This window comes from Dioscorea cayenensis, chromosome 18 (assembly GCF_009730915.1).
Source record: "Dioscorea cayenensis subsp. rotundata cultivar TDr96_F1 chromosome 18, TDr96_F1_v2_PseudoChromosome.rev07_lg8_w22 25.fasta, whole genome shotgun sequence".
NCBI classification, from domain to species: Eukaryota; Viridiplantae; Streptophyta; class Magnoliopsida; order Dioscoreales; family Dioscoreaceae; genus Dioscorea; species Dioscorea cayenensis.
Genome location: NC_052488.1, coordinates 10,336,927 through 10,350,079, shown reverse-complemented (window position 1 = coordinate 10,350,079; position 13,153 = coordinate 10,336,927). Strand labels below are relative to the sequence as shown.

Genomic DNA, 13,153 nt, shown 5'->3' with positions numbered 1-13,153 from the left:
TTAATAAATAATTAATATATGATATTTTTATTATGATAAATTAAGTATATATTAATGATATTAATTACTCATAATATTAACTACACTATAATTATATTTTTATAAAAATATTAAATAAAATATAATTATAGTGTAATTAATATTAAAAAAATATAGTATATAATTGATATATTATAATATATTAATTATTTTTAATAAATAATTAATATATTATATTTTATTATAATAAATTAAGTATATATTAATTATATTAATTATTCATAATATTTGAAATTTGAATTCATATTTACATAAAATAAACTATATATTTTATAATTTATATTAATTATTACATCAAACCAGTTTTCCAAATTTCAAATTTACAAATCTCTCCAACCAAACACAAAATTCTGTGATCCACCATTATAAATACATCAAACCAAACACTGGATTTGACTCTCCTGAATTTTCAAATACAAGGATTTGTAAATACAAATCCACTGCATTTTCAACTACATCCAACCAAACGCCCCATTAACCTCATTTTGAGCTAATTATATGGAACAATTCATTGGAATCTACTAGCACCATCAGGTCAATCACTGCAATATTCGATCCCTTGTCTTCTTTGGAGACTTGAGTATCATGTCGGTTTTAATTAGAGTTGCAAAATGTGCTCTTGAAATCAAATGTCTGTGTGATAGTGAAGATGATGTTCACTATCAGGCTGGCAGCAAAACTGATGTAGAAGTGCGTGATGGTGTTGGTGCAAGTGGTGGGGTTGGCATAGGAGAGGAGACAAGAAGGATGGACTGTCAAGTGTCCTTGGCCAAGTTGCAAAAGATTAAATTAAACAATTAGATGAATTTATCTAAGCAATTAGATTGAAGTAGTGAGAAAAGTAAATTTAATTTAGTAGGATTTGAAAGGAAAGCAAAAACAAAAATGAGAAGAAATATTTAGTTATAACAAATATGATATAAAAAGAAGTAAAAAAGCATAAATAAATATTTAAATGTAAGAAGAGAAATAGAAAAACAACAATAAGAATAATATATTCAAGAACAGAAAGACTAAGAATAACTAGAAGAAAAATAACATATGAAGAACAAAATAAGAAAGAAGGATAATAAAACTAAAAAAAAAAGAAAATAATAATAATAACAATGTTGATATTACAAGAATAAAACAAAAAGCCTCATAAGGCATCTAGAAAAAGCCAAGGATCCATATTTTGAAATTAATAATCAAAGGCCCCCAAAAGTTATTTTTTTCAAAAGAAATAAAAATAAAAAATAACCAATAGCCATTTGTTACGTCTCATAATTTATTCATGAGCTGTATACATCGAATTTACTTGCCGTTTCCCGCATTTTTTCTAATATATATATATATATATAGGTTTTATAAAAATAAATAAATATAATGACCACCGAGTCAGCGATCCATTTCCGAGTTACACAATAGAATCGGTCACGAATCACTCCATCAAAGTCAAAGGAGAAGGCCCCCCATGATTGAAACCCAAGGGAAACGCGATTCGCCCCGGCAAACCGGCGCCGGGTCCGCCGCCGCCGCCGCCGCCTCCGGCTCCGGCTCCGGCTCCGGCTCCGGCTCCGGCTCCGATGATCATGATACAGCAGTCTCAATTCCTCCGGTTCCTCGCTTCAATTGTCGGCCTTTTTCCAGGTTGATCTCGTTCCCCAACAATGATATCCTCAGCGATCTCACGGACGATCAGCTCAATGCCCTCATCTTCCAATATTTTCAGGAAAAAGGTCTTGTTTGATTTAATTTGAGTTCTCGGATTCTTTTTTGATGTTCTTGTTGATGACCAAGGGTTTTTCTTGAAATGTGTGTTTGTTTTTTCTGTACCTTTGATGATTATTCGATCTCTCGGGTTTGGATTTTCATCAGATGTATGCATGGTTGGTGAATTTGAATTTCTTGGGTTTCTTGATGTCCAATGGTTTGGCTGGTGGATTTGGTTCTATTATCCCCTTCTTGTTTTGCTAATTATGGTGTTTTGATTGATTATATAGGTGATGAGTAAGATTTTCTCTTGTGAGCTTTGTTTGCATGGATTATTTATTTTTTCCATGATTTTGGATAATGAATTTACAAAATCTTGGTTGGTCAGGTTTCGAACATGCTGCGTTTAATTTTGGGATTGAGGCGGAGATTGAGGATATTCCTATTGATAGAAGTATCATTAACAAGGGTGCTCTTCCTTCATTTGTACGCAAAGGTTTTCGATATACACAACTGAAGGCAAATGTGCTTGCTGTGGGTAAACCTGTATCCTTGCACCTTATAAGTTTGAAGTTTGTCTAAAATGTTAAAACTGACATCTGTTTATCTCAAGGTTTGGGTTTTTATTTTTTTTTAATATGGCCAGAGTGATGTGAATTCTTTTGTTGAGTGTTGTCGCCTTGATCCGCTGGATATTATCACAAATAATGTGGACAGCTTATCAAAAATCATAAAAGATAGGAAGGAAAATGCTAAGAAGAAGGATGATGATGGTGGAAAAGATATTTACTGTGGTGTATCAGACCAAGAGAAAGAAAGTGAAAAACAGAAATTAGGGAAGCAAAAAGAACATGTTCAGGATATGAGAACGCAACAGGTTTCCATGCATTCGGAAGACCAATGTAAAGTTGATGTTCATGGAGGTGAAATTATATTTCATTTCTTATTCATTCTAGCTTGTAGACCCAGAAAAAAATATCGCAGAATATGCCATCGCTTAACTGCAGAGGATTTCTAATTCTTGTTTTGTATGAGAACTTTCTTGATTAAACTGTTGAAGAGGAAATCTGACCAAAATTTATTTCCTTGAATGTATTATTGTTTTTTTTCTTCTCTATCTTAAGGCCATTTTAACCAAGATATCATCTTTTTTCTGGTCCTACTTTTTCTTTAGACTTGCATGCACTTTTAAATATTGTAGCATCATTAATCTTGACTAATATGTGCATCACTAATGTCCCATTTGCACATTCTTTTGAATGACTATTATCACCTCTTTGTACCTTTAATAGGACCTCCATTAATAGCTCATACCCCTAGCTTGCCATCAATGACTCATCAAGTGTCTGACTCAAATGTATATGTTTTTGAAGGACATGGTTTACAGGTTTGATCAATGAAACTTCGCAATAATATTCCTCAAAAAATTGTGTTGTGAACTCTAATTTTTCTTTTTTCAAGGAACTTTATTAGGCTTTTAATTTTTCCTGCTTTAGGTTGCTTCCTGTGCTTGGAGTCCAACAGATTCTCTTCTGGCAATTGGGTGTGTGCAGCTCCTCTCAATTTGCTCAACTCAATTAGAACTTATACAAGATTGAATTTTTATCTTATGTTGACTCTTTGGATTGATCAAAACTCCTTTACCAGTGCTCTTTATCATATTGACATCTGCATTTAGTTTTTATTTGCTATCCTCTCAATTCCACTAGCTGATTTGTAAGATTTATCAGTAAATACCTTCCTTTAATTTTGCACTGCCTTTTCAGTAACCCTGTAGATAATTTATCTTATGCCATTGCCCATGCTATTCAACAAGTTAGGCAACTGATTCCTTTCTTTTGAATTATGTTAAGACTCCTGAAGTTACATTTGATTGAATTTGTAGCAAGTATACAATTAGACTGAGAACCTTTCCCATCTTGGTGCAAGCAACCTATTCACTTTATAATATACAAAGGGTGTCTGATTCTTGATCTACAGCTGTCATCAATGCAGTCTAGTTATTTGAACATTCTCTTGTTTGTTTCACTAATCTGACTAGGCATAGATCCTGAATCAGTTTACTTATGAATAGACAACACAGTATACTGCCAACTTGGAAATTTGTTGCAAATAACTTGGATATTTGTTGCAAATAACTTGGATATTTGTTGCAAATATTTGTTGTCTCCAAGACTGTAAATGCCTATGATTCTTTTTAGGCATTTCCCATAATTGAAACTCTAGAATAAGTGGACATATGATCTACTTATGCCAGTTGATGTTAACATATATTAATAGGAGGCCCTTATTTTACCTTAATGTTTACACTTTTTAGTCTTAAGAATTGAGCCTGAATGTAGATTACTGTCTTGAAAGTCTTTCCAAGTTTTTCTTCCTTAAATTTAAAAAAAAAAAATGTAAGTGATTGCAATGCTGGTTGAGTATCTCCTATAGTTAGTTTATCTCTAGAACAAATGGACTTATGGCCTACCTGTACCTGTGTCTGTTGATGCCTTGATCTGGTATTTTAATGTTAACAGTGACTTCTTGCAAGCCATTTTGTACAGTATTGCTTACCATTTTCATAGCTTAAAGTATTTCCCTTGATGTCCATTAATCCAGTTTTTTCTTGCACATTCCGTCATTTTTTGCATGTTTGGGGTCCTAGCAAAGCATGCAAGTTTTCGACATTTTAGAATTTATTTGATGTGCTTAATACCTATCTTTTAAGTCTATGATATTGGTGCAAAATATGGCATTTGAAATTTAGAATTTTGGTTTGAGTAGATCATGGAATTAGTGTCTTTCCTGTGATAGGATTCTAGAAAAAAGAACAAGGGAAATCACTTCTTTTTTGCCTCATATTCATATGAGTCTAGAATAGAAAAGAGATAATTCCTTTTATCATTTTGCATTCATTGAAGTCAGTGTGACAAGCAATAGATGGGGCCACGGTGCTTAACAAATCGTTGTTTATAGATTTTCTTATCATTTCCTCTATTCTCTCAGTTCCCTAAATTATTTCTCTCACTGAACTTCTTCTATGAGCCAAATCTGATTTGAGGGTGCATTAATAATCCTGACAAATTGGGAATGCTAGTTTTTGTATGTTTGCTGATTTTAGCTTGTTCACAGTGTACTCATGGAGGATTAAGCAGGTAGTCTTGGTTTGATTTTGTTAATTGCATTGTTTTAAAAACTAAAACTTGTACAAATTTAATATTGATAATGAAATTGAAACCTTCAACACCATAACCATAATCACAGATCTAAACGGTTCATGCATAACTTTAAATAATGAAATTTTACTTCAGTTGCTTTCATTTTGAACTTAACGTGTAAATAAAAATCTTACTTTCGACTTTGACATTTTAAAATGCATGAACTGCTGTATAAATTGTGTGTGCCGTTGTATCTAAATTGCTAGGATTAGCCTGTAACTTGAATTTGAAGTTGACATAAGTTTAAATTGAGCCATTTGGCTACATATTTTTTGGGTTTCTTCAAGATGTGATGGGATTTAGCTGCTTATGACTTTCATAACTAAGCTAATGATGTTTTCATCTAATAATATTTTATCTATCATTCAGATAAGCATGTTAAAGGCGTTTCCGTTTTGATTATATTGTTTATAGCATATAAGTTTTGGTTTGAAACTGGCAGGTATTTTAGTTCAGCTGCACGAATATGGAAAATTTCGGATGACATCTCTAGTATGCATAGTTCACTTCTAAGTGTGTATGTTCTAAATGATTATAATGCTAAAACCGATGGGCAAAATGGGTCGATCACCAATCTTGCTTGGAATGTGAGTTACAATTTCTTCTGATGGATCCCCTGTTCTTCTAATTTTAATAAACATTCTGCTATTATCCATATGAATCAAGTAATTTCTTTACATCATTTGAGCAAAGAGCATTATACTTTTCATAAATCATTGAACGAAAGGCATTAGATGAATTGAATCACCCACATATGAGTTCTTATCACCCGGTAGTTTTTTGGGAATTTACTGTGAACTACTTAATTTTGGAAATTTCTATCATACAGGGAGAAGGGGAGCTACTTGCAACAGGATCCTTTGAGGGGCAGATAAGTATTTGGAGCAAGAACGGTTAGTTGCTTTGTGTGTTTGTTACATTTGAATTAAAAAAAATTTAAATTGGCGATAAAGATGTGGTTAGAATTTTGGGTAATTGTAACTTTCATAGAAAAGTTTTGTTTAGGGTCCTGTTCCATCAAAATCATCCAAAATGTTGATCACAACCTGCCCATTTGGTTATTGAATACTTCAATGTAGAAGCACCGATAGTATCAAACCATGCCCATCATTTATTCCAGTCATTCAGCCCACAGTCAGAGTTCCTTACCATGACCTCTCGTAGATTGGTTGGTACTTGAGGGAATATGGCTGCATAATGTGCCAGCCTCGTGCCGGGCAAAAACCAAATTTTCTTGGGATCTTTGTGGGGACTTGCTTGTTTGTATCCTTTCTTTCCATATGTTTGGCTTGGAGCTGGCTCACTGCTGCAATAGTTCTCATAGTTGCTTTTATTCCCTAGTAACCAGAATAAGAGTTGATTTTCTTAATCTATGGTGTCAACAGGATGCCAAGAATGTATTCACATGAAAGATCTTTTTCCTCTGCAATATTTTGCAATGGCAGAATGAAGTATTAGAAAATCATTTTTATTCAGGGCAACTATTGTAGCAGAAATCTCTTGTATTGGTTGTCGAAGTGTCGCACTTGTCTAAGGGGTTCCTAAACATATTTTCATAGTTTATCATGTCAGTAGATTAAATACTTAAATGTGTCAATATCACTGACATAGTGTTGCATACTCTAACTTCATTTCTAGATATAAGTAAATAAGAGAAAGAACAAGTTTCATTTGACGTTCTGTTTCGGAACCATTCTCTTTCAGGGCAGCTATTGCAGCAAAATCTCTGGTATTGGTTCCTGAAAAGCTGCCCATGTCTGAAGAACAAATTATCTATATGGAGATGAAACTAAGGAGATACATGAACATTTTCTTGTAATCTACTAAATGGAGTTACTTCAGTAGAAAATAAACACTTAGCTACATCATTATGAACTGACATGATATAGAATACTGTACATTTAACTGTAGCAATAAGGCAAATGCATAATTGATCTTGATTTTGTATTTCTTTTTGTCAAAGTTTTCTTTTAGTACAGTGTCAATCATTTTATATGTAATCAAACGATAGCTGTTTTTATGTTGAATGGGAGTTTATCAACTATTATTTGAACACTTATTTGTAAATGAAATTATTTCAGTGGCTTCAGTCCTTAACATGAATAAACACCGTGATTCTTCCAACACTAAGTAAAATAAGCTAAAACCTAAGCTCAGCATCAATTTTTTTTTTTCATTTAATTTATGCAATATTTGTGTCCAAGCATCCTAAACATTAAGCTATGTTTCTCATTTGCATCTCAAACTGCCTCTATTTGCCTATTTTTGGTAGTGCTGTATAATCTTTTGTTGGTATTTATGCCACAGGTGAACTAAAGAAAACACTTAAACATAAGGATTCCATCTTCTTTTTGGAATGGAACAGGAAAGGTGATTTTCTCCTTGCTGTTAGTTCTGACTACAAAGTTATTGTCTGGGACACTAATAAATGGGAGTCTAAGCAAGAATTGGCATTTAATTCAGGTGCTAGTTGATTCAGTTGTTAAAGATAGACTCTGTTCTTTGGTTTTAGTAGTCAATAAACACAATCATGCTCATAATATTAATTTTTGCAGAACAATTGCTTGGTGTTGCATGGAGAAATGATACTTCATTTGCATTATTGTCAGAGAACCAGAGAATTTATGTTTTCAATGTCGGAGAGCGTCTGCCAATCAAAACTTTTTTTGGACATCAGGTTTCAATAAACAAATAATATAAAACAGTAACAATTTTATCAGCCATTCCTAATTTATAACTGTTCATGGCTGATCTGTCATCTACCTTTACCTTGTTGATTGTTTGAATCTTTTATCAGCAGTGTTCATGTTTCTGTTCTCAATGCTTGAATGTCATTTGGATAGCAAAGTAGGTTTTATTTCCATTTGGCACTGTGGAACTTTGATAATGTCTTAAATAATCTTGATGTGTTGAACTGAACAATAACTACTGACTTCTTGCATACTATTTTGCTATATTTCAGGATGTATCACTTGTGTGATCACTTCATTCTCATTCTTTAGCTTGTTAAATTGGGGCTGATTCTCTGGCCGAACTGGCTCAAGGCCATCTCATTCCTGAATGACATTTTCAATTCGTTGAATGTTGTTGGCCAATGATGTGATTCTTCATTTGAATGAACCCTTGATAGAAGTTGTGAAAGTATTTATGTTATGTAGCTTGTCTCCTTTCTCTCTTGTGAAATGCAAATTGAAACCAAAATGCATTGATATTATGATAGTAGTGCTTTTTTGCTGCAGCTGAAAGAAGTATTAATGCTCTAAAGACATAACATCATATGCTTGTAGTGCTTTTGGCTGCAGCTGAAAGAAGTATCAATGTTGTAAAGACATAACACCATTCACAAAATTTTAGGCATTTAGTCACATGTTATCATTCTGTAATAGGACTCATAAATACTTAAAATTGCAAATGCTCATACTCCTATGTGCCGGTCACTGTTTATATCCTTGTTCAAAAGTGTGCCTTATATTGTTGATTTAATTTCAGAAAGTAATTGGTGGTTTCAAATGGGATCCTACTGGTACTTTTTTGGCTTCATACTCTATTGATGGTGCTATAAAGGTAACCATTCTCTATCAAAGTGGCATTTTATTTATTCTACATATTTTTCGGGATTGTGAATTTTCAGTTTTCAAAGAAATCAGTGGTTGGACCTCAGTCAAGGTGTATAATTTTGATATTTTTACATAGAACCTGTCGCGTTTGAGCATAAAATCATGGGTTAAGTTAACCATCTATTGCTGTTTGCTTTATATGCAAAAATGTAGAGAGGAAAATCTTGCCATTATACATTATACATTGCAGAACTTCAAAGTTGCATTTCCTTGAAAGTTAACTATACTCAAACCTTTTTATGGCTTGGAGTTTAGTTATAAATAATATGATGATGATCAAGCAATAGCTTTTAATGATAGTAGGCAACAGGAATTTACATGTGCACCAAACTTAAGAATTGGAGTGGTGTTTTAAAAAGGGAAACAAGTGTTTATATGCAATTTCAGTATTTCATAGTTGTTTTATTTGCAAAGATGTTAAATATTTTCTAAGATCTGGTATTACTTTTGGCTTTGGAAGTTATCTGTTCTTGGCATAGATTTAGGCAGGCTGAGGTTTAACCTCTACCCATTCTGCTGCATTATGCTGAAGCTCATACCCTAATTTTCCCAGGTTTTGATCTGGTATTGAGAATGTCTTTATTCTTGCTATATATGTATTTAATTAAGAAGAGGGTGTGAATGATGCAAGCTCCCATACACAAGGATAATGCGGCTATTTTTAGCTCTCAAAGCTCACAGTAGGAGAACCTGGTGGATTAGACTATGCTTTTATATTTAGTTTTCTTTTCTTTTCTCCGCTTATGTTTAATCTCCCATACACAAGGATAATGCGGCTATTTTTAGCTCTCAAAGATTACAGTATTAAGTGCAAAAGCTATTCATATAACTGCCATTGTTATTTTTTCTTTTGTTTGGGTTGTTTGGGATGTTTGGGATGGGGGTGGGGGATTGGTGTGGGGGGCATAAAATAAGGTATTCAAGGGCCACATTTCGGAAGTTTTTATGATTTTGTTTCCCAGATTTGGACCTTCAATCAGAGGCGAAGTCTACACAATCTGATGCACAGTCCGGTTTGCAGTTATTCTTGACCTTTATTTATTTTTAAATATTTTATTTCTGAATGATTGTACTGGAAGTATTTATTTAGCTGCATTTCCAGAGTGTATGCAGTATTAAATGGAGCCCTACTGGCCCAGGCACCGACAACCCCGATAAGCAGTTATTGTTAGCAAGGTACAATTCCTTTTTTGTGGGGCATTCTTATCATTATACCCTACTGTTTGGCTCATGTCTTAATTGTGTGTTGTATGCTTTGTTAAGATGACTGCTAAGTTATTCAGTGGAATTTAATTCAATGATTGACATGGTTCTATTCCATGATTTCTATACATACCTAGCACTTGTCTAAAATTTATTTAATTAACATTAAAGATCATTGTGAAAAATCTCAAAAATAATAGAAGAAAGTGAAGCTGTGTGTGATCTTTGTGGTTGTCATTTTCGAAGCCACATCTTTCTGTATTGTGAAGGGCCTGCTGAAAATTCATTTGTCAATTCTGTGGATTAACTCAAACTTCTATTTCTGTCCAATGTAATTTTGTTTTCATGTTTTTTTTTCAAGAGGTGTAAATATAATAATTCAGTGCCTTGAGCACTTATAGTCAGTCACCTTTCTGTTTCTTTGTTGGATGTTTCAGTCTAGTTTTATGATTCCAATGTTTGATTACATAGAAGTCCAAAATGTAGAGGGTTTGCCAAAATCATGGCAGCTTTCGGATGCCTTTTGTCATTGTATCTATTAAGTTGTTCACCATCCAATTCACTCTTTCTTTGATTTCCCATCTCTTCTTCGAAGTGCTACTTTCACTCAACTGAACTGTGATGTTAATTACTATCCATATCTGCCGTCCATTGTAATATTTACAGGCCTTGCCTCTTAAACTGTCATATTTACTCCACAATGATGCAGTGGCATGCAGCTTATTATGTTTGATTTAATGAGTTTTAATTGAATTTTCTTATCACCATTATTAGGCCAAACATGCATGTCTTGTATGACTGACTACCTGCAGCCGAAAAGCTGATCAGAAATCATGATTGAGCACAAAACCAGAGTTGCTAAAAGCATACCTGACCTGGTTTGGCCCATGGTTACTTGGATCTTAGTCAATATAGGGAATGCTAATATTTATAAAGTTGTAGGAAATTAATAGATGGACATCCAAGCATTTTGGTAATCAGCCTTTATATAGCCATATTTCTTGTATTGTACCAAATATCCGATATAATTATACTGTGCATGATGATCTCTATGGCTTGACTTGTTCGGTGTCTCCGTAATAGTTTCACATTGAATAAATCCATAAGCAACAATTATTATGGATCAAAAGCAGAAGAAAGTTGTGGACTTTTTCTATGAGATATTTGTAATCGAAATTTGCACATAAGTCTTCTACTTCGAAATTCATATAGTTTCATATGTTGTACTGTTTTGAAGGATCAATCATTTCATGTTGTTGAATAAGTCATCTGTGATCACTTCAAAATATTTTAATACCTGCTTTATTTTCATGTCTTTTCTTTGATGGTTTTCTATGATTCTGTCAAATGCCAGTGCTTCCACTGATGGAACTGTCAAAATATGGGATTGCAATCAATGGCATATCCTCTATACCTTTGATGGCCACAGGTACTCTGATCATTTAATTTTCTGATTGATACATTGATGACATTGGTATATCCATATCATGCATGGCTAAGCATGTTTTGATGGTATTCATATTATTTTTTGTGCACCAGGGAACCTGTAACTGTAATAGAGTTTAGCCCGGATGGTGAGTTAATGGCGAGCGGAGCAGATGATCAGACTTTATTTGTATGGAGAGTTAAAAATGGGACAATTTTGAGGTTGTGCAGTTGTTATGAATCTATGGTTTATATTGTTTCTTGGAATAGAGAAGGCAACAAATTAGCAGGGGTTTTTGAAAATGACACTGTGTGTGTGATTGGTTTATCTTTAGATGATTCTTCCGCTCATTGAGAAGCCATTCAGCTTCTGTATATTTTCCATACCATCATTGAGAAGCCATTTAGTGTTTAAAGAATTCTACTGTTCCATATATATATTAGCAGCTTATTATTATTATTATTATTATTATTTTGTGAAGTTGGTAATTAGATTTTATTTTATTTTATTTTAATAAAATTGATGAACAATATTTATTAAAAAGAATAGAAAGTTACATAATAACATAGCATCCACTAGTAGGAGAATGGCAGAAGGTATAAAGAGAACATAATGGAAACAAAAATCAAAAGCTCAAATAGAACAAGCAAGTGTTGTCCTGGTAAAAGAAGTGAGTGTGACTTCTTATTAGACTGACACAGGTACAAGTATGCCGAAATACCTAGCCTGATAAAAGCCCTCATCGGAGTCTTGCAGAATATTAATATAAGACTCCAAAAAAATCGAGGATGCATCTTATTATAGTAATTGAATAATCGAATCCTCTAGTTTGATCTACTCTTTCTGGAGTTTTGGGAGACTGTTTTGTCACCACTGTTTCCTCTTTCTGGTTGAGCTCGAAGGTTGGGCAACAAAATCGGCATCTTCCTTCCATCTTGAAGACATTTAGGGGCTGTTTGTTTGCAAGGAATGGAATTGAAGAAGAATGAGATATGAATAAAGAAAAATTGTATTTGGTTGGAAGGTTTGAGAGGGTAATTCATTGGGAATAGGAAAAGTAAAAAGAAAAAAATATGTGTGAAATGTATTTTATGTCCCTTATAGGGTGAATATTAAACAAATAAATGTACTGTCTATTAATATTATTTTATTTGTAATATGTTATTATTATTGTTATAATTTAAATTTGGTTATTTTTATAATTAATTTTAAATTTTTAAAAATTATTATTCAATTATTTATTTGTAATTATGTTTTTTTCCTTTTCAATTATTTATTTTGAAGAAAAAAATTAGAATCTTCATAAACAAAAACAATTAAAAAAATCAAATGCATATCAAATTCAAACATGACCCGTTGATCTCTTTCCAGATATATATTTATTATTATTATTATTATTATTATTATTATTATTATTATTCAGTTTTTTTTTAAATTCTAACCATAAAATGAAGATGATATCATAATAAATCTAATAAATAAATCAACTTGTGATGCTCACTACCACCGTCCTCACCAGTTCCGATGCTCGCCGCTACCGTCATAACCGGTTCCAACTTGCATCGCATGAGAGCCAGAGGATGAGAAGAAGAAGAAAAGAAAAAGAAGAAGACAATCAGGAACACATCATCATCATCATCATCATCAACATCATCATCTTCTTTTCTCCATCTCCATTATTTTCATCTTCTCCAGGCGCCATGTCTGGCTATGCCCGAGCCATCGGGGCCAGAGGAGCGGGTCGGTTGTGCGGTGACGAGTTGCATCTCATCAACGGTGGCGTCACTGACGGCACCAAGCCAGCGGACGAGATGTGTTTCTCGGGTGGAAAAATAATTAATGTCAGGGGTAAAATGGTAATTTTAAGTTCCGGGTTGGGCATTCCTCAAGAAATTTGGCGGAATGGTAATCAGGGTCCTTCCCCAATCTCATTCCTCCAAGAATCCTTCTCTATTCCTATACCTGCCAACCAA

At 33.3% G+C, this 13,153-nt stretch overlaps 1 protein-coding gene across 1 annotated transcript; it reads left to right on the top strand.

The window, feature by feature from the left end:
- The first annotated feature begins 1,492 nt into the window (after positions 1-1,492).
- On the top strand, positions 1,493-11,636 carry LOC120282779 (WD40 repeat-containing protein HOS15-like). Its single transcript, XM_039289626.1, has 14 exons — positions 1,493-1,757; positions 2,120-2,265; positions 2,378-2,654; positions 3,024-3,118; positions 3,228-3,274; positions 5,377-5,521; positions 5,764-5,827; positions 7,242-7,397; positions 7,490-7,611; positions 8,424-8,498; positions 9,514-9,564; positions 9,654-9,727; positions 11,109-11,183; positions 11,294-11,636. The coding sequence occupies exons 1-14, from the start codon at positions 1,493-1,495 to the stop codon at positions 11,532-11,534; spliced, it is 1,833 nt and encodes a 610-aa protein (XP_039145560.1). The 3' UTR covers positions 11,535-11,636.
- Positions 11,637-13,153: the final 1,517 nt, after the last annotated feature.